Raw genomic sequence first — 23,012 nt, forward strand, 5'->3', positions numbered from 1 at the left:
CCTCAACCACTATTAATGTTTTCTTGTTTTGCCAACGAGGTTTGGGTGAAAATTTTTTATTGGCCTGACGTTTCGTCTTTTTCAAAGGCCTGAAAATGGTTCAAAATAGTATCGAAGACCTCGAACTATTTTCAGGCCTTTGAAAAAGACGAGTTTGTCGAAACGTCAGGCCAATAAAAAAGTTTCACCTAAACCTCGTTGGCAAAACAAGAAAGCATTAATACATTATTAAATGCCGAGGTTTCAAGAAGAGAGGACTTCGAGATTTTTGAACGTCAACCACTGTCTCCGTCGTTGGAGAACAAAAATCTCTTAAAGGTTCTCATTTTCATACTGAAGTAGCACCGTTCTATTACTAAATGTAAAGGACGATTAAAACGTAATCCATTCAGAAGGGAACTAATGGAGTTGCACTTTACTCTTATTCAAGGGATTTAATACCGACTACTAGCCTTCGAGCAGTTGTTTGTCCCACTATTGTGTGTCCATTGTTAAAGAGTTCTCTTTCGGTTTTTATTGGCCTCGTTCAGGCTTATGTGTAAATGATTGAATAGCACTTTTTTTTTCTCTATCGCCTACAAAACCTTCCTTCTTTTTTCCTCGCATCTAAGGATTGGTCTGGGCCCTTTTGTGCTCTCCAATAACTTATTCCGTTTTGCTAATTTTTTCCATTCGGTATTACTGCTTTATTAGTTGACAGAAATGAATGAATTGTAACCGTGCTAACCTTCCAACATTGGAATTTGTTGCGCTTTTTATGTACGGAAATATTTGGTATTTCAAACGAAGATGTACCGCACCTTTTCGTGTCGACCAAACGTTTTTCGAACGCTCAATGTTTGATAAAGTGAAGTGTAACAAAGTTAACAGTATTTTCGAAAGCAGTGTTTTAGTTATTAACATGTAATTATGGTTTCTTTCAGCAACAGCTTTCTCTCATCTCTCTGTTTAGCAGCTCTTTAATTAAACGTCTGCCTCTTCTTGCTGTATTGTTGTCCGTTGGTAAGGGGTTCACCGTGGCGCTTTCACCTCGTAATCCCATTTCTCCAGGGAATATGCGCTTACATTACACTACGAACGAGTTTTTTTTTATTGGATTGGAAAGGGTTCCATTGGTGACCCGCCATTCGCACACATTTACTGCTCCCTGCTCATTTTCTTAAATAGGTTTCTCGTATTCGTTAGTTTTTCTGCATTTCTGTACATTCCCAATACTCTTTCGCTGCGTTTTTGGTTTTTCTTCTATGCTTTACCGGTGATTGGAAAAATGTGCATATTTTTTTTTACTTTCACTATCTTTTCAAAACATCTTTCCTCCCTGTTTCAGCGACAAAATGTTCGAGCGATGACTTTAACTGAAAGCAGTGTCCACTTATAATTTTTCTCAATAATTTCATCCCATTTTTCGGTAGATGAGTGAAGGGAGCTTCATTACTTTGCTTATTCATTCATTCATTCATTTTTTTTTTTTTTTTTTTTTTTTTTTTTTTTTTTTTTTTTTTTTTTTTTTTTTTTTTTTTTTTTTTTTTTTTTTTTTTTTTTTTTTTTTTTTATTTTTTTTTTTTTTTATTTTATTTATTTATTTTTTTTTTATTATTCATTCATTCATTCATTCATTCATTCATTCATTCATTCATTCATTCATTCATTCATTCATTCATTCATTCATTCATTCATTCATTCATTCATTCATTCATTCATTCATTCATTCATTCATTCATTCATTCATTCATTCATTCATTCATTCATTCATTCATTCATTCATTCATTCATTCATTCATTCATTCATTCATTCATTCATTCATTCATTCATTCATTCATTCATTCATTCATTCATTCATTCATTCATTCATTCATTCATTCATTCATTCATTCATTCATTCATTCATTCATTCATTCATTCATTCTGTACATACATTAGTTCATTCTTATTCGCATAATGTCTTCATTTACTATACGCAATTCCAATAATTCAAGAGTTCCCAAAAGACCTACTAATGCCCTGTACACTATGGTGCTGTGAATTTTTTCCGCTTTTATAGCATTATCCGCTTTTCTTTTTTGTGGTCGTACAAAAAATGATTTTCATTAGTTTTTTTTTAGTAATACCTTCCGAATGGAAACAAACTGGTCTGGATGGACTGGATTACGGAAAAATTACTTCCATCTCAAAACTGGTGGAGTTTTGAGATGGAAGTAATTTTTCCGTAACCGCAGATAAGAACTTATATGTCATAAATATTATGTTTTTGAACATGGGAACCAACTACATTTTTTTTCTAAACCATTTCTACTGGTAGCACGAGGTATTTTTCATTGAAATTTGGTCGAGATCGGGTTCTTAGCCTTTGTTCTCAAATTATGGCATCTTTCTTACGCAACAAAACAGTTCAATTGTATTGCATTGTCCGGACACATTTACAATTGTATTGTATTGTATTGTGTTGTATTGTCTTTTAAATGTACAATTCTATGGCTTCTTAGTAAGCCAAGTAGAAAAAGGTGGGGTTGCTCTTGCTGCTTTATTTTCTTTTCAATGCTATTATTTGCGTGCGTTCGCGTTGCTTTGTTCAGTAGAACTTTCGTATATTTATGTTTTTCTCATGAAATGTAAAAATGCATTTATAGCTTAACTTAACTAACTTACCTCTTCACGTCAGAGATTAGATTTCTCAACTCAGTTCTACTGATTTCTTATTTTTGAAAACTATCCACAAACTTTTTTGGTCATTCATTCTTCTCAGTCGTCACGCAGTTTTTTTTTTCTTATTTTCGTAATCCGTGATCCTAAGAGGATTTGTAGTAATAGAGACTAGTAGCGGCTCTATTTTCAGAGTAGTCAATGACGTCTTTGTCGGCGCGGCAACGTGGAACTTTGATGAGAAACAAGTCCGGCGACAAAACACCGGGAAAAGGAGCTACGATGATCGAAGCGATCAAGGTGGGAATTGGACCATACCTTGAACAAGGTGGCGGCGAATGTGACTAACATCTGGCTGTTAGAAATTTCACTTTCGTTGGATTGGTTGGGATCAGAAATTTGGTTCCATTTCTTCACATTTCATTTTTAGACATTTTATTTTTAGTCACACAACGCTTTTAAATCCCTGAGCACATTTATGAGTTACAGACAATCTGCTTAGAAAAATCGTGCCGGTCCCACCATGGCGACCGAAATCATGGTAACACTAGCATACATCAAGAAACTATGAGACCAACCACGGGGTTGTCAGCCACAAAACCATACATTATACAATACAACACAAAAAAAAACACACATAATACATAAAAAAACGACAAACGACACTAAAAAAAAACATTAAAAAAAAAAAAACCTTCTAAAATTAAATTCACTCATCACTGCATTTTCATCCAAAAAATACCACAAACTTTTTGCACACTTCTCTCCACCATTTTTTTTTCTTATTTTCGAAACGGACAGAGACCTTTTGTATAAACTCACCAAGCCAGCGGTTTTTTTCACAGACACAGACTCGCAGCACGGAACTTTAATAAACACCACACACCGAAACAGACAAACATACAAACGAAGCCATACCTGAACAAGGTGGCGGCGAATGTGACTAACATCTGGCTGTTAGAAATTTCACTTTCGTTGGATTGGTTGGGATCAGAAATTTGGTTCCATTTCTTCACATTTCATTTTTAGACATTTTATTTTTAGTCACACAACGCTTTTAAATCCCTGAGCACATTTATGAGTTACAGACAATCTGCTTAGAAAATATCGTTGCCGGTCCTCACCATGGCGACCGTAAATCTATGGTAACAGCTAGCGTGATACATTCAATGAAAGCTTATTGAGACGCAATCCACGGGGTTTGTTCTAGCCATCAAACACCATACATTTATTACATAGTACAATACATAAGAAAATAATCACACATAATTACATAAGGAAAAATATGACGTACGAATACGTAACGACTCGACTAAAAGGGGAAATTGCGCTGAAATGAGAACAATTTGAAATAAAATAAGATATGGATTCAAAATACACTTCTAGATGGAGCACTGCTGTTAATAAGTTGCCAAAAAATGTTCTAGCGTTCATCGGATTGCATTTATCGAAAATCCTGCAACTAAAAAAATACAACTACCATAGTTCATTAAAATTTGATGAGATTCCACATAAATTTATCCTTTGCAAACATTTTTTTTCCTTTTTTTTTGCTTTTATCTGAGAAACAGAGACTGAAAAAAGAGAAAGTCAACGCTTTTTTGTTATGCTGCTCTTTGTTACTTGCATCCAAAGCCTTAGAGTCAAGGATTTTTTCCCTTTATGAGACGAAACTTGGATGACTTTATCGCCTGCAGCAGAGGACAAGAAGCCGCTTAGTATCACCTGCCGTAGGAAACGGCCCGGAAGATACGGCTTCGAGCGTTCCGGCGCACTACTTTCCACGAGGAGTTCGATTGGAGCGCGCCAGCCTTGTGCACGCGCGCATTCCTTTTTCGGGCTGTTTTTTACGGCAATTAGGAAGAAGTGAACGGAATCACATCCCTCTCCATAATCTGCTATCCCGTGTACAAATACTCCACCTAAAATCCGCACCACCTCAGATTCGTGGTATGCTGCCTTTAATGGGTAGACAAGAAGATGCAGATGGGTAAGGGGTGAGCAAGAATTGAATTGATAAAGTGGATAAAGTATATAAAGTTAATCAATCCGCTTGGGATGCGCCCCCACGTTCACTTCAATTCAGAATCGTTTGAGGTTTACGAACGTGTAATTGGCTTATACAATTACTTGCGGGAACTAGCCGAGCTGTGTCAAATCAGTTTTTTTATCGTTCCAGACAAGTCTGGTGCCAATCTATCGACACCGGAGGGATGAAAAGCTTGGTGAGCACTAGGGCGGATTCGAACCTCCGATCGATCGTGCAGGCAGCGGAACCTCTAACAACTACACTACACCCACCTAGATTAGATAAGAATTGTAGAATAAAGGAGCAGCTGCAGAACTGTTTCACTTTCTGGACTCTAAACAACAGCTAGGGAGAGACTCACTTATTCTTTATACCTCCTATAAACAAAACTGAAAATAATGTTTGTAAAACTAAAGAACTAATCTTCGTAAACTTCACACACGTGCGTGTTATTTGTATACTTGTAATGATACACTAACTACTCTAGTAACACCTATGCGTAGCTTATAGAAGTGCTCCAATTTTAAAACGTATACGTTTGACCTCCGTTGAATCTGAGCACTGCAACTTTTCGATTATGAGTGTGAAGCTATAACCAAGATTATTAACACTCTACATAAGGGGTTAACGTTTTGGCCCCGTCGCCTTCGCTGGAGCCTGGAAAATCGGAGCGTCTGTTTCCTACTTTCTCAATTGTTAACTCATGACGCGCACGAAATACTTAGAAAGAAGAAATGCAAAAAAGGTAAGCTGGAGTACATTTATTCTTTCTTAATACATTTTTGGCGATGTTTGCTCATCGGAGCCAACACGCCGATGTCCAAAGCGTGGGGCTTTGGACTGAGGTAATAGCGTCTTGTCAGAACAGATGAACGCCTGAACTGACGGACAATCTACCTAAACAACGCTCAGTTGCGGAATGTTTCCGCGACCAATTGCTATTGTGAAAACATTGTTATCCGGATTGCAAAGAGCACATTTCCGGATATAATCCGTACAGATCCGCCTCGCTTACCTCATCAGATCCTCCTCTATCGTTGATTCATCCACACAGTTCTATAAAAACAACTTTGCGTAACTCTCTCGCTTACAAGAACGTCATGTCCATTCTTTTGCTCAAACTCACAAAACCATGTTAATGTGATGGATTTGGCGACGTATATTCTATTGTGTCAAGAATTCTTGACTTGCCAATGCAATCCTGATTCTAGTAATCCTAGCTGCATATAGCTCTTGCTGGAAAGTCTTAGTTGTGCCAGAAAGTCTTGTTTGGAACTTCTGTGATTCATTTGTTATGTATATATCTATGTATATTTTTTTAAATCATGGAACGAAAATACCGCGTGTTGAAAAAAATACCGCAAAACCAAACGAGGGAAAGAGGTGGAAAGGAAAGGCAAGCTAATAGTCAAATCAATTGTGTTGCAAGGCTTGAGAAGAGGTTAGCGTCAATTTTGTTTATGAAATCTATGTAGGAAAGAGATCCCGTGAGATGTTTAGCACAGTGGCAAGTGCGAGCGTGTCGCTTTCGCTGAAATTCGTGCGCAGTGACATCCTAAAGCATTTCGGAACTGCCGCAATTTTTCATATATGTGACTGATTAATATTTTATGAAGATTGAGAACTTCTTACAATCTTATAGTTGAGATAAGGAAAGAATATTTTAAGGCATATGCTGGAAGCGACGATGGTAGAAATTTCTATCGATTTCTGCACAGTTATGAATTTTGATCTGTGCAGATTTCTTGAAGATGAACCACTGTACTATGGTCAGGTTACAATGACGTGGAGCTCGGTTTGACTGTGTAGGTAGTTGTGCACGATGCGGGACCCTAACCTGCTCCGGTTTAACTGCGGAGATGAGTAGGTGTCCTATGGCAGTATGCTTCTGGTCGTAAATTTATGTCATTTGAACCCTACTTCTTCTCTTAGGTTCTATTCGCGGGTGCCAAAAAAGGGATTTCTGCAAGATGTAAAGTTTTCCTGCCACAAATAGAATATGCATAAGTACGTGACGTCTTAAACACTAGTTAGGTACGGTTGTGAATTATCAAAGCGGTAATGATGATAGCTTTTTCTACATCGCTTTGCGTCTGCTTGTTTGTTTTTGTTGCGTTTGTTTAAACAACACAATCTGACCTCAGGATTGACCTGTTCCCTCAATGTAAGTTACATCGCACGTCAGACTCGGTAGACATACATATCGGATGGAAGATGATAGGTTTGTCTTGGGTTCTTGAAAGGAACCGTTCAATGAATAATAAAGAATGAATAACGACAATAACGAATGAGTTCTGGAATCCCACTTTTACCTCTGCCCTGTTCTGCGAGCTCCAGCTGCCTGATATAGTTTATATAGATTTACTACTACTATCTTCGTCAAGGAGCGGTGTTCTTACGCAGAAATACCCTTCGTTTGGACATCCCGCAGCGAGAATTGCGGGCTAGCAACGGCCGCACATCCAGTGGACATGAATAAGATCTTTTTGAATTCGAATTGCTTCTGTATTCGCTATCTTGAACGATCATCGGAACCTTTATACAAGTGATTTGGCACTTGAGCGAGTAAACATGGTATTGTTCGAATCAGTCTTTGTTCAGGTCTCTGAGGATTACGAAGGTGCCAGAAAGTCAGGCAAATAAAGTTCCAGAAAAAAAACTCCTACTCACACTGTTGGGCACACGTCTCCTCCTCTGGTTTTTCGATCCGTTGAAATAGAATTTGCCAGGATTATCGCTATGAATTAATTTCAGTAATTAGCAATTGCACAAAGTGCGAAGAAATCCAATTTTTATAAATTTGAAATCTCCAGCGCATCTTAGCAGCACAATAAACGATAAAATCAAGGAGAAAGGAATCTTTCAAAACAAAGGAGTATCAGTCGTCCAGAACTAACAGGTGAAGAAAAAGGAAAATTAGGCACCAAGCTTTTCATCCCTCCGATGTCGATAAATTGGTACCAACTTTTTTTTGAAGATTTTTTCAAGGCAGCGTACCACGAAATTGACGCAGTACGGAAAGCCAGGGAAACTGTTGAATTCGGATTGTAGATTACGGAAACGAGTGTTGCTCCGTCCAACCTAGAAGATCGCAAAAAATGGCGAAAGGCGGCGACGGGCGAGCGGTCGAGGACCAATGAGGTCTCCTCGCCACCTCCCAAGGTAATACCAATGAATGGGCTGCTGAGAGGATGGGACCGTTGAGGTGACACGTTCTAACGTACCTCGTAGGCACAAACGCTCTTCCCACATAGTTTTTTTCCGCAATTAGGGGAAGTTGAGCGGAAACCACGCTGGTTTCGATAATCTACAAGCCGAACTGTACGCTTTCCTGAGAGCTTCCGTACTACTTCAGTTCACGCGATATGCTGCTTGAAAAACATTGAGGTGAGCTCACGGATGCTCATCCACACGATCGTCATACAGATTAGTGGTCTAAACCGAGACCCCGTCGAGGGAACACCCCGACACAACACGTTCACAAGACTTCGCTTGATAATTTTCTTTGACATTGGTATCATTCGTTTATTTATTCAGAAAAAGAATTTGGAGTTCTCATTCCTATGGAGAGATGCTGCTCAACAGATAAGTCAAAATAACCGTACTCCGTTAGGACAAACTTGTAATCTGTTACTAGAAAAAAGTGCTGCTAGAGACCAGGCTAGATTTTCTTATTTCTAGCCACCTTAAAGGCATCACGATTTTGACGGGGTGCAGAACCAACATCGAAAGCGTAGAGTTTGGGTACTAGATGGCAGAAACCAGCGTGGTTCGGGTATCTTTGCCTGGTCGTCGGAAAAGACGGGGTAGGAGCTGCTTTAGTTCCTACGAGGTACGTTAGGACGCACCGCTCTGAACACGTTCCGGCTACCTCTGAGGCCTATTCATTGGTTTCAAGAATAGGCTGGTGAAGAGACCTCTCTTATCATTGACCGCTCGCTCGTGGTATACAAAGGTTGGGCTGAAGTCGTTGTCTTCAACTACGCTTTTTCTACAAAGATTAGGGAAAGGAAAGCGGAACCACAGTGAAGTTTCCAATCCACTACACGAATTCTAAGCTTTTGCTGCGGGTTCCCCACCACCTCGAAATCCTGGGACACTGGCTTTAAACATCAGTATATTTTTAAAGGATAAAGTGTCTGGCGTTGACCAATCTGTGTAGAATACGGCAAAACGTTCACTTCAATCCAGAATAGTTCGAAGTTTATAAACTGCGAAGCAAGTCATCGTATAGGCTGCTCATTCGAGCCGATGTATCATGTCAGGTTCCTTTAAATTTTACCAGACAAGTCTGGTACTAATTCATAAACCTTGGAATAATGAAAGGGTTGGCTGGTTTCAGTGCGGATTCGAACCATCGGTGTGCAACCTCTTACCAATTACCTGATTAAAAAAAACAGATAATTAAGGAGGCTTAGGAAGAGGTTAACTTTAAGAACTCGGGAATCCTGAGGATATCCTAGAGGATGTGAAATACTGTGTTTCTTTATTCGTCTTAACAAAACTTCCAAGCTGTTTTCTGGTTGTCGATGTTCATCTCGCAACTATTGCGGACTAGTAAACGACAAAATTCTACGGAAAAGGGGCCTCGTAATAGATCATCGATTATTTCCGTACCGGTATCCCACCTTTGTCTTTCCATGATATGCCGCCTATATCCAAGTCTTCATTGCTCTGGGGTCGATAATTAGGTACTATGCTTGATTGCAAGGATAATGATACATAGGCTGATTATTGGAAGATATTAAGTAAACTGTATACGTCCTCAACAGATTCTAAGTGGGGATCGTACACATTGGTGCATCTTTGGGATTAATGGTCACCAAACACTTTACTATGATATCCTTTGAAACTATCAAGTCCTAGAATGCCTCGGCAGCAACGACACGCTCGTGTAAATACTGTAATTTGTAGCAAAAAAAAATTCTTTTTTGAATGCTCTCTGTAAGTGCCCATTGAAGCACTTGTGAACATTACTTGAAAGCCAAAATGTGGGAGCATACGTTAGCTTCGAACAAATGACGCGTGATGTTTTTTTTTAAGGTGACAAAAGCGTATCCGGAATTACGACGGGCTGAAAGGCAGTTTTTCCGAAAGCAGTGACTTATATTACTATGGATAAGCATTTCTATCGGCTTCATTCACTTCGAGTGCGGTCAGGCGAAGCTTTCGTGGATGGAGAAGTAGGGCGCATAGCATTAAATCGAGTATGCCACTAATTCGGTGCCATTTCCCTATACGACGTAATTCTTGTTGTTGGACCGGGAAATTTAGTTTAATGGCACCGTTGAAACGAAACTTAGCTATTTGAATTGCTCGTGTCACTTAGTATCTATTTTATTTTATTGGTAGGTTTGCAGTTCGCATTAAATCGTGTTTAGTGCTCAATCACTGCATTTTTTTTAATTCGTAAAAAACAAGGAAGCAGTTGTCTCATCTTCCATGCGTAATTTTTTCCTCGGAAGAACTTATTACAATTATAACAATTTTCTCGTTCTCTATATAATAACGATGTCTACTCAAGAATTGTAGTTGTTCCGGAATCCTAACAATTCTCCAATCCATGCCGTTTGTTTACGTTCGTTCTGGAAAACTTGTACTCCATTCTCTCACATGCTTCACGTTATTCGCATAGAAATTGGGGCGATAATATGTTTGCGTGCGCTGCAAAAATAACGCTGCTCTCGATAAACTTATACATAGGCTCCCTCTCGAATACCGCGCCTTTATCTGTCAAATGATATTATTTTTAGGAGTTCTGTTATACGATAACAGTCGATTGCTTCGGTGTTTCACACTCACAACCTGTGCACCTTCGATTACATTAAACTCTCCTTTCTGCTCACTTTCTTACTGTCGTTGGTGCACCATCTAAAATTATATGTCGAAACGAAACTCTCGATCTATGTTTGAATCAAAAATCGTAAGAGCTGTACGCAAAAAAAGAACGCAAAATGATTTCCATTTTTCAGTTCTTGATCTCAGTTGCTCTCTGCTATGAGCCCGTAGCCTGTGCACTTTGTAATTAGGAGTAACAGTGGAATTGAAATGTTCTTTTATATTCTTTTTCAGAGGTAGGTTTCTATCAACAACTCATTACATTCCCTTGAAAGAGAAAAAAAGCAGTTCGCAAAATGTTGTAAAGAAAAGATTTTGATGCGGAAACACAACTTTTTGGTAAGGTGCGACTACCGTATCCTTAACCAATTTCCTTCCCATCTGGTGGCTGGTGTTTAGTGATGTGAATGCGCAGTCAGCAATCTCAAAAATGTGAATCCCAAGTCCTTTCCAGTCAATAAGAGCAGGGCGGAAATATTACTTGCGCTCAACAATACATGAAGCTAATGTTCTAGAGAGTACACTGTTGCTTCTCTCGTGCCTATCACGTAGCCTCGTCGCGAGGGAGAAAGTCATAACTCGGTTTTGTGAGGTTCTACTCGGTTTGGGATGTCGATGGCTCGACACCGCCCAATACCAACCAAGCTTTTCAGTAAATTGGTACCAGACTCGCTGGAGGATAAAAACACTTGCCTGATACATCGGCTGTCCTCACAAGTCATTGTGTAGCCCACATACGGACTCTATGAGCTCCAAATTATACCAAATTGGAATCGAACGCTTTTGTCGTCTTTGTTCGTCTCAGAGGGACTCACGGACTTCAAGCGCTTTATTGCTTACACATTTCTTTACACACAAAAAACCAACTTAATAATCTGAACCACTAATTAGTGGAAAAATTTTCCACATTTCAGAAACATCTCTGTGCTCTCAGACATGTACTAAAGAGGTTGCGTTCACCGCGCAACCAATTCACGTCCAATTCATTCCTGTTTTTAGGAGAGATTCCTTCACTTCCTCTACAGAGTCTTTTTTTTTTGCTTCTTATCTTTCTATTATTTTCATTAGTGGCGGGTGTAGTGTAGCAGTTAGAGGTTCCTGTTCCTGCAGGATCTATCGGAGGTTCGAATCCGCCCCAGTGCTTACAAAGCCCCTCATTCCCCCGGGGTCGATAAATTGGTACCAAACTTATCTGGGAGGATAAAACGCTGACCTGACACATCGGCTAGCCACTGCAGGTCGTTGTATCGGTCAGGTATACACTCGTAAACCTCAAATGATTCTGAATTGAAGTGAGCGTGGGGGCGCATCCCAAGCGGATTGATTAGCGCCAGACACTTTACACTTTAACTTCATTCTTTTTATCTTCGTCGATTCAACTTATAGTTAAACACTTCCCAAAAAAATCTATCTTTCATGAACGTCAGTGCTCTTTCAAGAATTCTACAAATATCTCGAAGCCTTTGGCGCGAAGAAAAGATGGATACTGATTCTTTGATGCTTCAACCACTTCCAAGGTTTGACAAAATGTTAATTAAAAAATCAACGGGAATTTCAAAAAACAGAGAAATAGCGGCAAGAAGAAAAGCTCTCAAAAAACATGTTTGTTTTAATTGTATAGAGCAACCTTGTAGATGAGAAAATAGCATCCTCCATCGTTTTCAGAATAGAATGGCTCTTCCATCCAGGGTCAACAATACTTGCTTCAGTTGTAGCTTGATATCCCACAAGACGTTTTCAGAATTGGCTTTATTGAACAATCCAATAAAAACCAGTGAGACAGTTGGATTCCTTTAAGTATTTCGAGGTTAGGGGTCAGGAAATTTCTCCGATGTGCCCTCACGTTTCACTGGGAGACTTCCGAACCAGCGGAAAGAAATAAATTGCAGGATTGCACTCATCTTTTGCTGATAATATTACCACAGTGACATTCTGTGAAAATCGTGTGAGAGCTCTAATTATGTATAGGGATGGTGAAATTTACTGCGATTTTTTGCAAAAATTTGCTGAATTCAAAAGAAACCGTTTCAGAAACTATTAGAGTCAAATCAAGTGGTATCGAGGTATAAGAACACATCGTAGCCCAATCTTCTTTGATGCGACTACCTGGTTTTTTTTTTTTTATGAAGTCTTTCTGTTTGTTCAAAATCCGCAAGCGCTTTAGAAAGGATGTCGTTGTAGCGTGAGTTCCTGTCCTTTTTTTCGTGTTCGCATTCTGTGCTGCCTTTCTGAACTTCTCGTTCGTTTTGTTTTTTTACGAACATCCCTACTGACGTTTTCTGGTTAACGTTTCGCAGCGAAAATAATTAGGCTTATAAGCTACTACCTCACGATATAAAATCAACTTTTCACTGCTAAGCGGAGCTTCACCAACTGGGGAAAAAATCCAGACTCACATTTCCGAGCTTTTATTTCGTCATTTAGATGCAACATGCACGTCAATAATGGTTCCTCAAATTTACAAGAATTTTGACAAATTTGTTACTCGACTGCTGTCATTTTCGTTGTGCTGGGTCCAAGAATGAAGGCAAAATCCGAAAATTGCCAGAAAGGAAGTGGTGGGCAAAACTGCGAAAATTGGTGTTTTTTTGTAACAGAGCGATATACATAAGTGCAGTAATTTCTGCAATTCTCTGGATGCTTTTAGCATAGATGATTCCTCTATTGATCTAAGTTCGTAAGGATTGCTAGGAACGGCAGCATTTAACATAAAGAAAATAGGTGGTTTCCGCTTCCTTCCGAATCTATTGTGTGTTGGTTGTGGCTGTTCTCATTTTTCAGCTTATCGTGCATACTCATTCACCAGCAAAAACGTTCTCCTTGTTCGCATGCAATTTTGGAAAAGTTGGTAGACACATTTGTCGGACTAGGAGTAGTTGGAGGAAGAAAACTGGTTGAGGAGGAATTTTCCTCCTGATTCCTTTATTTCTGTTTTTATTTTTAGATAAATATGGGCGTAGTGCAGTGATAGGAGGTTCAGCTGCACCCTTATGGAACCTAATAAATTCATAAAACCTCAAACGATTCCGAATCGAGGACATTCACGTCGGCACATTCACAAGCCTTGATCAATGCCAAACACTTTATCGCGTACACACATCCTTAAGAAATGACGGGTGCCACTTCTTTTTTCTATTTTTGCATTTTTCCCCTTCCGTTTCTCTTTTTCTGCATAGACCAGTGCTTGTGATTCTTTGACGAAACCCAAGCTTAGGGTGTCCGATTACTCCGCATAGGAAGTTAATCAAACCGACTTCTTCTGGATGGGGGCTAGTTGTCGGAGTTGTTTTCTGCTTCTGGAGGGCGTTTCTATCACCGCTGAGGCGGCCAGGGCACCGAGGAGGGAGTCTCGATTCATTACCTTCTTTTGTTCTCACGGTGTCTGATCGATTCCAACTGAAATGAATTGCTTGGCCACCACTAAGCCTCTGCGTGCCCACTCCACTGCTATTCTTTTATTTACTATTCAACGCTTGAACAGACGCGTAATCGACCTATCTTGGTTGGTAACAAATCGTTTCCCAGCGAGCTGGCTTTGTTTCAAAAATATCGATCATTCCAGCTGCTGCAAACAACCATGGAGTACCTGAATAATTCATTCGTTTCGTATATGTCCATTTCATATTTTCGTTTTCTTCACCATCATCCATAGAGTGTTCATTGTAGTGTCCTTAAACGGCTGAATTTTCGTTTTCGACGTATCCTCGTTTTCTGGAAAATTTCATCACTAAGAAATTCGTTGTCTTTTCTTTTAATAACCGCTTCCAAAAGAATTTGTAGAGATGAAGAGGGTATCTTTGGTGGCCAACGGTTGTTTCACATCACCTCGCGGATTGTTACCGCAAGGTTCCCTGCGGAAGGTACGCTAATGAACTTTGTTATTAGTAAACAAAGCAATGCCCGCGTTCGCGATGCTATAAAAGTCAAACTCGATGTGGAAATGAAGGGTTCCTTGTTTAGTGAAAAAGGATCATTTAACAAAATACTTAAAATTACTGGAGTGAACCGTAGAAACGAACATAGACAAGTCATTTTGTGTTCCCTTTCTCTTTTTCAGAGATTTCATTTCAAAAAAAGGAATCGCACAAAAACATTCTCAGAATAAACCTGGATTGGAAAGGAATACTTTTGCAGCTTTGATTACCTTAGTTGAAAAAAAGATAAATCAGTTCTTTTCGCCCCGTTATATCCTTCGTTGCCCATTGAATTTATTCAGGCTGTTAAACTATTACTTACAAGCATAGTTTTAATATAATATAATAATATAATATATATAATAATATAATAATATATAATATATAATATAATAATATAATATAATAATATATGTTTTAATATAATTTTTTTCCTGATTTATTTTCATTAAATGGAGATTTAAGGATTTTAGAATCACAAAACTACATGTCGAAGCTGTTTAAAAAGGGATATTTCATAAAACTCTGGAAAGTTAACTTTTTTACTGCTTTCTTGCCTTTTTTGACTTCAACAAATCAAAGAAAATTGAGAAATGAAGTGAGAGAAAATATAAATCCAAGGGATGCGTCGTTAATAATCCCTAAGTAGGATCCTTCTTCAATCCTCGCTCTCAGTTTTCGTTTTCACGGTCCTTCTACCGTTTTAAAAGTATGACGTCATCGGAGCAACTGAGAAGGTAGGTTTACTGCTAAGGATTGAAGGCGAGAATTTGAAAGCGAGGCATAAGGGAAATTTTATCAATGATTTTACCAGTATTAGTTGATTTTGTTGTATGCTCAAGAACGAACATATAGTCTTTGTTGTTGAAAGGAAATGTTCAGCCTGACATCGGAAAGAGGGAGGGGTCGACGTTGGAACGGTGAAGTTTCCTAACTTACGAGGCCAAGCAAGATGGGCGTGGTGTCATTGCGAATGCATTCCAGAATAGAGAAATATCATGTACCTTCTTTGAATGTTATCATTATGAGAATGCAATCCTTTTTTATTATTGTTCACAGCCGCCTATTTGTCAAAAAAAAAACCAAAGAAAAAAAAAGCGCAGCAGCACAAAAATATGGAAATCTTGAGGGTTTTTGCGAATAGAATACGCTGCGTATGAAACATTTCCGTCAACATTTCAATGCTCATTCAAATTTGCTGAAATCAAAATGCTACGTCTAGGTAAACAAAAATGGTCTACTGAAACCAACGAACTCAAAAATTTCTCGTAGAAAGGAAATTTCCGCCGCATTAAAAACTTCGGAATTATTCCTTTAACAATTGTGTTGATTTCAGCTGAAACTTCATTCGGATCGCGGCGAAACTCCTGGAGCTGCGACTGCTCCGCTGATATCGGCTCTGGATGGATACACAGAAGATGAGCTCTCCGAGTATCGGCAGGTCTTCAACATGTTCGACACAGGTCCGCTACTACGAAAATTTCGCACATTCTCAATTTCTGGTATATTTTCGCTCCAATTCAACTCCAGCACATTACTCCCATAATTAAGGTTTTATTGGCGAGCAGTCATGAGCACTGCCGTAATTACTGCAGCGAAACAGCACGAAAGCAGTAATGAACACCTGTTTTTCCTCTTTTCTATCGAACCTACTTCCACATATCTTGGGTCTCTTAACTATGAAACTTAACTATGAACTTCCGAAAGAAGGGATAAAAAAATAAGTATCTTGCGTTAATGAATCCGCTTAGGATGCGCCAAAGCGTTCACATTAATTCAGAATCGTTTGAAGTTTAAGATTGCGTGTTTCGTTTGTACAATGACTTGCGAGTGCTAACCAAATCAGTGTTTTTATACTCCCAGACAAGTCTGATACAAATTTATCGAAGGATGGAAGGTTTGGTTGGCACTAGGGTGGATTCGAACCTCCGATCGACTGTTCCCGATAGAAATAGTTTTTTTGTTTTGTTTTTAGAATAGCCCTTTTCACATGAAAGCCTCCTGTTGGCTAGTTTGTTGCAGAGCATAGCCTTGGAAAAATGAGATTTTTCTCTGATAATCCAGACCTTATTTGCGCAACCACTTCGCGCAAGGAAATCTGGGTTGTTCATAAGAGGTTGTAGAGTGGATATTTAGCATTACTAACTGTTTTCGTTGACAAGAGCACAAACATCTTTGGTAAAGCAGTGAATAGAAAGTTTTTCTTGCTAATCCATGGACTATTTGTTCGAAAAAAGCGCAAAATCTTAAAAAAAAAAACCGCTGCAAGAATATGTCTGTGCCACAATATATTGAATGCGTGCATAACTTCGCAGATCATGTTACCTCCAATGCACTGAACAGAAATAACCAAGCTAATTCCGTTCCGGTGCTTGTGTCTACCGCTATTGCGCAAGTTGGTCTGCGTACTTATCAAAACGCTGGTTAAAGTTGCAGTTGCTGCGCTGAATTGATGCTTTACATCGATCGCAGTCAGCTGCGTATCAAAGCTGAAATTTGTCTGTGTTCGCTTGCTTCGAAATACTTCTTCTACTTCGAAGTCTTCATGTCGTAAAAAAGTCAAAGCTCTCAATCTTTATAACCTTTCAGTGTTCAAACATTTATTAACGGAATATCAGATCAGCATCAAGATTTCATTATGTTTTGTTTATAACTGTTGCATTTAATTAATTTGACTCTAGGAATAACAATTAGCTTAACCAGCTCTTCTTTCGAGCTGCATTTTGCGTCTGCTGATCCTTTTCTCATTTTACGTCCTCTTTTTTTGCACCTTTCACCTCTTCTTCCGTAGGAAACTCATCCGATACTGGAGTGACTATTGGATTTGATACATTTCGCTGAAATAATATTAAATAGCTCGTTTAGCTCTGAATTTAGAAGCTGCAGCTCACTTCTGCACCCTGCTTCTTCTTTTTCGCCTCATAGTTGACTATATCTTCCTTTTTAGCCTGTTTCAGCTGTCCGCCCTCGAATTTCTTCTCTTCATCCTTTCCTTTCTCTTCTTCTTTTATTTCAAATTTGGATTCCTCTTTGTCTTCTGTTGGGAACTCATCAGTGACTGGCGTCACTATCGGGTTCGATATTACTTCACCCTATGTAGAAATTTTTTCAGAGCACATAAAATAACATAGTATTTGTGGTATTTTCGCCGATTTTTTAAATCCAAAATCAAATTTATTTCTCTGTAACTCAGAGCACTCCCTTAATAATAATCTCAATATTTTGGAAGTTGTTCTTTTTTAGTTCAACTGATTCTATTCGCTTACCTTACTTCTCGGATTTACTTTAGGTGGGTTTAATAAGGTTGTTTCATCGTATTTAGTTGCTTCGGTTTTTGGACCTTTCTCTGGAAGAGGTATACATCTCATAACCGGTACCACTCTTCTAAGAGCAAATGAAAAAATTGATAACTGCCTGTGCTGTGTAAAACTGTGTGGAAGCGCTTCGGAACAGGAATGGAATTCGTTCAGGACAACTTACTGATGGCGATGTTGTTAACATTAATTGTAGTCGGGACGCTGGTCGCCCTCCCTTCAAGTGGTGTGACGTCTCGGTCAAGTATACCCTTTTTTTCAAAAATGTGAAACAACTCTAGCTCAGGGCCCTATTTACCCGTTTCCGAGCTCCACAGTTCGTAGTTCTACATTCCTTACTGTGGCGAGGCAGCAAGGTCAAGCTGCCTGTAGAGTTTTCGTAAGCAAAACCAATACACGAATTCAACTAGAGAGTTCATTGAAGGCAGCAAACCACGAATCTGACGCGGTGAGCGACTCCACAGGAAAAGCAGCGATGAGTAAATTATGGGATCCCGGTGGCTCCACTCATATCTCCTCATCCACAAAGGTGGCGCTTCCAAATGAGAGCGACTGAAGATCAGTGGTGTCTTCTCACCATCCTATTCAAGTTCAAACAGGCTGTTGAGGCGAGTGGAACGTGTATAAGGGTGCGCATTTTAGCGTACCTCGTAGTAATCGAAGTGGTTCTCACGCCGTTCCTTACGACGATCAGAGAGATGAGCAGAACTACGACGAATCCCGCAATCTACATACAACTCCATATAGCGTTCACCGAGGATTCCTGCGACCACGTCAAATTCGAGTGCTGCCTTCAATCTACTCATCTAGTCTAGAATGTTCTCCGTCATAATCTACTCCAGCTGACGTTAGGGATAGATCTAAGATTGTCTTTAAACAATTCGAGACAAATAAAGCACTCGACTAACTACCTATTTTGTTAAAGGCATCACCACACGAATATGAGGTGGTACGGATTTCAGGTGGAGTATTCGTACGCAGGATCGTAGATTATGGAGAGGAGGATGATTCCGTCCATTTCTTCCTAATTGCCGTAAAAAACGGCCCCGAAGACACGGCTTCGAGCGTTCCGGCGCACTATTTTCTGCAACAAGTTCGATTGGAGCGCGCCAGCCTCGTGCACGTGCCGCATCTTCCGGGCCGTTTTTTACGGCAATTAGGAAGACATGGACGGAATCAGCCCCTCCCCATAATCTACTATGCTGTATACGAATACTCCACCTGAAATCCGTACCACCTCAGATTCGTGGGGTGATGCCTTTAAGCAACATTCTAAGCCCCAGATAACAGTACACTTTTCCAGATACTGACCGCTAGGATACATGGCTTCATTAATTGTTGATTCATAAGTTTGCAGCTACATTTCAGATGCTATTGAGAGAATATATAAATCAATAATAAGAGAATATATTGAGAGAATATATACATCCTTCGGCTTTTCGTTACCAGAAGCTGGACTAGGCGATAACTGACTGAACGACGATAGGGTGGGGTGGAGGTTGATTGCATTGGACACTTGATTTTCTGCTCCCTGGCGTTAAGGCGAAGCCCAGGGAACGGGAGTAGATAAATGGGAGAAGGAAATAGAGCTTGCAACAAAGCTTTGCGCGTCTCAGATACCCCTGGAAAGGTATAGTTGAGTCAAAACGACGTTAAGCACGATAGTTGCGTAAGCGGCTGCGCTCGGCGCGATGGAGTGTAGCGGTTGGGATTGTAATGATCCTCGCTACCGCCACCCATCTATGCAGTTTCTCATGGTCCCACCTCGATTCCAACCGCTGTTTCCACCGCACCGCTTCGAGCGCAGTAGCTTACGCAACTGTCCGTACTTCATGTCTTTTTGACCCAACTATAGCAATTGCAATCAGCACTAGGGACAAAAACAGTAAGGAGCAAGGATCATTTTGAAAAGGAGCGTTCGAGATGTTTGGTTTTCAACCGATCTTACTAAAAAGAAGCAGTCTTTCTGGAAGAATGAGTTAATCTCAAGCCTCACCTACTATTTTCTTCTCAGCATCTTTTGTCTCTAAAATTTGCGTTTCCTGAATAAATGAATTCGGAACATTTCGAAATACACGTCGTAGTTCAACATTTTCCTTACTGCTTGCGTTTCACAACTCGGTTGTGACCTTGGTAGCGCTGTTTTCACATCCAGTTTCTCTTTTCCCTTAGGTTTTGGTAAGCTTTTCCCAGATGTGGTGTTTTTCTTATTTTCCTTATCTTCTTGCATCCTTCTACTGCTTGGCTGGAAATCAGTATTTTGGGGAAGATTATTCAACGCTTTGTAAAATTCAGAGATACCTTCTGCCTTTCTTGTCGTGTGCAACCGAGAATTTCTTGGAAAATTATGACTGCTGCCACCACCATGACAAGTATTTCCATAACACGGCTGCTATGAGAGATGAGAAATAGTAAAGTGAGCATCACTATGGTGTTGAAACTTCGCCGAAAACTGATAGGAATCTCCTTTTATAAGCGAAAATGTGTTTTTTCGATAACACGTTTATTTAGGTTACTGACTTGAATTATTTCGGTGCAAGACGCGATTTCTTTTCTTTTGTTCTACCCTGTCTTCTATAAATTATTTCCATGCTGCGATCTTTTGTGCTTCTGTGAGATGCAGAGAACAGATCTGTGACCGTGGGACCTTCTGCTAGTCGCAATCTGAGTTACTCCATAGCTATAGTTGAAAACAGCGCTGTCCTGTACGTAACCGCTCCTACACGATATTGCACCATGAATGAAGGCGATTTGATAATATTGCGCATTTTTCAGATTATCCTCCAGATCAACGGGCTTGTGCTTCTGACAACTTCTACTTCTATTTCATTTCTATTAGTCCTCGTCTCTATTTATCATTATTGCTAATAGGAATAACTAAAGACTCTATGCTTAGGAGCAGCGCAGATTTAGTACAAAAAGCTTGTGCGCTTAAAACACAAGATTTTCTTCTCGCGGCGACAAACTTTCTCATTTTCTTTCTTTTGGTGATAGTGACTCACTAGATTTGCATAAAAGTCCTCGGATTTCGTGGCGCATTTGTGACAAACTTGACAATTTGGTGGTGAAAACTATGGCAGTAGAGATGGCTATGGAATTTAACAGAAGTCTATAAGGAAAACAAAGTTTGAGTACTACTTGTCATTAGTTTTTGATTTTCTCTGAATCTCTGCTCTGAATTTTCTGAATCGTCTTCTTCTCAGTCGGTATGCTTTGTTACTACCAAATAGGAAAAAAAAAGAAATGAAAACTCCTCCAGTGAATCCAGTAAAGTTTCGCAGAGAGTAGAAACGGGTGAACCACGGAATCATACACTTCCGTGATTCACACATTTCAGATCGAAGCGGTGCAATCGCATTAGACGAGCTCGAGACAGCGATCCGCAATCTGGGTTTGGAACAAACGAGAGACGAATTGGACAAGATTATAGACGAGGTTTGTGGATCTAAGGTTTTCCGGATCTGTTTGCTTTGTTATCCTCTTCTCGATCAGCACAGAGTCTCAAAAATCGGGAGCACCGACTCGTTACTTGTAGTCTTTTGAATCATCTTCTGACCATTTCCGAGCTTTCCTTCCACTTGCGGTAACCAACGGTACATGACTTGTACGTTCCAGTCACGCTAAAACTGCACAAGATTTTTAAGGCTCCTTTTAGAACTCCTTGTTTGAACATTGAAACATTTTTTTCATAAAAATAATTTTTGCCGTTGCAGGTAGATCAACGAGGTAATCATCAAATCGATTTTGATGAATTTTGTGTGGTGATGAGGCGGTTGTACATGAAGAAACGTAGCTGGAATGAAGTAGTTAAAGAGTGTTTCAGCGTTTTTGATAGGGTTAGTGCAATAAAACTTCTACCGCACTATTTTGCACTCAATATTATTGAGCAAAATTTCCAGTCCGAGTCCAGCGTGATCTCTAAAAAAGATTTCCAGTACATTCTCAGAGAATTAGGCGATATCACCGATAATCAAATAATTGACGAAATCTTTCTTGAGGTGAGTGATGTCAGCAATTTTGCTTTTTCTTAAGTCTTCTATACTTTTATTATTAGCGCCCTGGTACTAATTCGTAGCTAATAACCGAAATCTTTTCGCCGCAGATCAGCACATGCATATTTCGCAGAAATTTTCCTCCAAAGAGGAGACGGAAAGGGGAAGCGCAGTCTTCTTAAAGCAAATGGATGAAATTAAACTAAGTTTTTCAAAACTTCAAAAAGGATCAGGAATGCAGAGCATCATTTCATTAATTGGCTTAGAAAAATTATCAAATATTTCTCTTTCCGCTCTCAGAGGAGAACCGTTTCCTTCTCCCTTTTTTTCTGGTCCATGTAGGTAAAACATTAATGTGTAGATGAATGGACGAATAAATAAATAAGTAAATAAACAAATAACTCCGTAAACCAACAATAAGTAAATAAGGTAGAAACCGTGTTAGTTAAAAAAAACCTTTCAGGCTGACGTTGACGGGAATGGTCTGATAGACTACGACGAGTTTACTTATATGGTGAAAAACTACATGACAGATGATGATATCAACTAAATGACCTTATATATTTACTGTACATACGGTTGACGTCCCACTTGGATCCATTGTGATTTATTTGAATGTTTGCAATACATTTTGACAACAATATCTTGTTTTTTTTTTCAAATGAATCCAGATGACCTCATAATAAGTAAGTGTGAGGTCAAATAAACAAAGGTTTCTTTGCTAAGGTTGCTTCGCAGTCGCGAATTTACTTATTTTTCCGCACTCTCGGAAGCACTGACGCAGCAGTTGCAGCTTAGATTTCGGACTATTTTTGAAACCTTAAACGCAGGATCAAATGAATGAATAAGATAAAATCCACACGATCCGCTCGAGAGAGAGGAAATTTTAAGAAGAGGGGATAAACAACGCTTAAACACCGTCTAAAGTTCACGTTATTCCAATCACAGTTCCTTTTTTTTATACTTTCGAAGATTATTTCCCCTTTTCCATGTTGCAGGATTTCACCGCCGAGGGTAAGCAGTGAGCAGCTAATGTTGTTCCAAAATCCTGTCTCTGTTTCTTCTTTGAATTTTCGAGGTTTCTGATCCCTTCGTGGAAAATTAATCACATCCATTCCAACTTATCCCACAGTTGTATCCCACTGTTCACACAAGGATCACTCGAAAAGCAGAAATGGATGATGGAAATGCGTGAAGATTAGGATCGCTCAAGAAAAAAACCGGATCTTAGCCGATTTCGGACGCAGTTCAGGTAGCGCCTTCATCGAGCTGGCTGCTTTTCCC

At 39.5% G+C, this 23,012-nt stretch overlaps 3 protein-coding genes across 7 annotated transcripts; 2 read left to right on the plus strand and 1 right to left on the minus strand.

Moving 5' to 3' along the window:
* Positions 1 to 2,842: 2,842 nt before the first annotated feature.
* Positions 2,843 to 16,850, plus strand: RB195_014954 (uncharacterized protein; the record flags this gene model as incomplete). Of its 3 annotated transcripts, none has more annotated exons than XM_064205439.1 (3): positions 2,843 to 2,941; positions 15,759 to 15,885; positions 16,738 to 16,850. In XM_064205439.1, the coding sequence occupies 3 exons, from the start codon at positions 2,843 to 2,845 to the stop codon at positions 16,848 to 16,850; spliced, it is 339 nt and encodes a 112-aa protein (XP_064061319.1). The 3 variants fall into 3 exon arrangements, with proteins under 3 accessions (XP_064061319.1, XP_064061320.1, XP_064061321.1); XM_064205438.1 differs by lacking the exon at positions 16,738 to 16,850 and adding an exon at positions 15,974 to 15,996; XM_064205440.1 differs by lacking the exon at positions 2,843 to 2,941 and adding an exon at positions 14,291 to 14,368.
* A 316-nt stretch (positions 16,851 to 17,166) lies between these two features.
* On the minus strand, positions 17,167 to 20,160 carry RB195_014955 (uncharacterized protein; the record flags this gene model as incomplete). 2 transcript variants are annotated; one of them, XM_064205441.1, is made up of 6 exons in its annotated part: positions 17,167 to 17,259; positions 17,314 to 17,514; positions 17,689 to 17,768; positions 19,733 to 19,778; positions 19,838 to 19,981; positions 20,038 to 20,160. In XM_064205441.1, the coding sequence occupies 6 exons, from the start codon at positions 20,158 to 20,160 to the stop codon at positions 17,167 to 17,169; spliced, it is 687 nt and encodes a 228-aa protein (XP_064061322.1). The 2 variants fall into 2 exon arrangements, with proteins under 2 accessions (XP_064061322.1, XP_064061323.1); XM_064205442.1 differs by having other exon boundaries at positions 20,038 to 20,118.
* Positions 20,161 to 20,624: 464 nt separating this feature from the next.
* On the plus strand, positions 20,625 to 22,278 carry RB195_014956 (uncharacterized protein; the record flags this gene model as incomplete). Of its 2 annotated transcripts, none has more annotated exons than XM_064205444.1 (5): positions 20,625 to 20,661; positions 21,074 to 21,171; positions 21,450 to 21,572; positions 21,636 to 21,734; positions 22,192 to 22,278. In XM_064205444.1, 5 exons carry the CDS (start codon positions 20,625 to 20,627, stop codon positions 22,276 to 22,278), a joined length of 444 nt encoding a protein of 147 aa, XP_064061324.1. The 2 variants fall into 2 exon arrangements, with proteins under 2 accessions (XP_064061324.1, XP_064061325.1); XM_064205443.1 differs by lacking the exon at positions 20,625 to 20,661 and adding an exon at positions 20,810 to 20,843.
* Positions 22,279 to 23,012: the final 734 nt, after the last annotated feature.

Source organism: Necator americanus, chromosome V (assembly GCF_031761385.1).
Source record: "Necator americanus strain Aroian chromosome V, whole genome shotgun sequence".
Classification (NCBI taxonomy): Eukaryota; Metazoa; Nematoda; class Chromadorea; order Rhabditida; family Ancylostomatidae; genus Necator; species Necator americanus.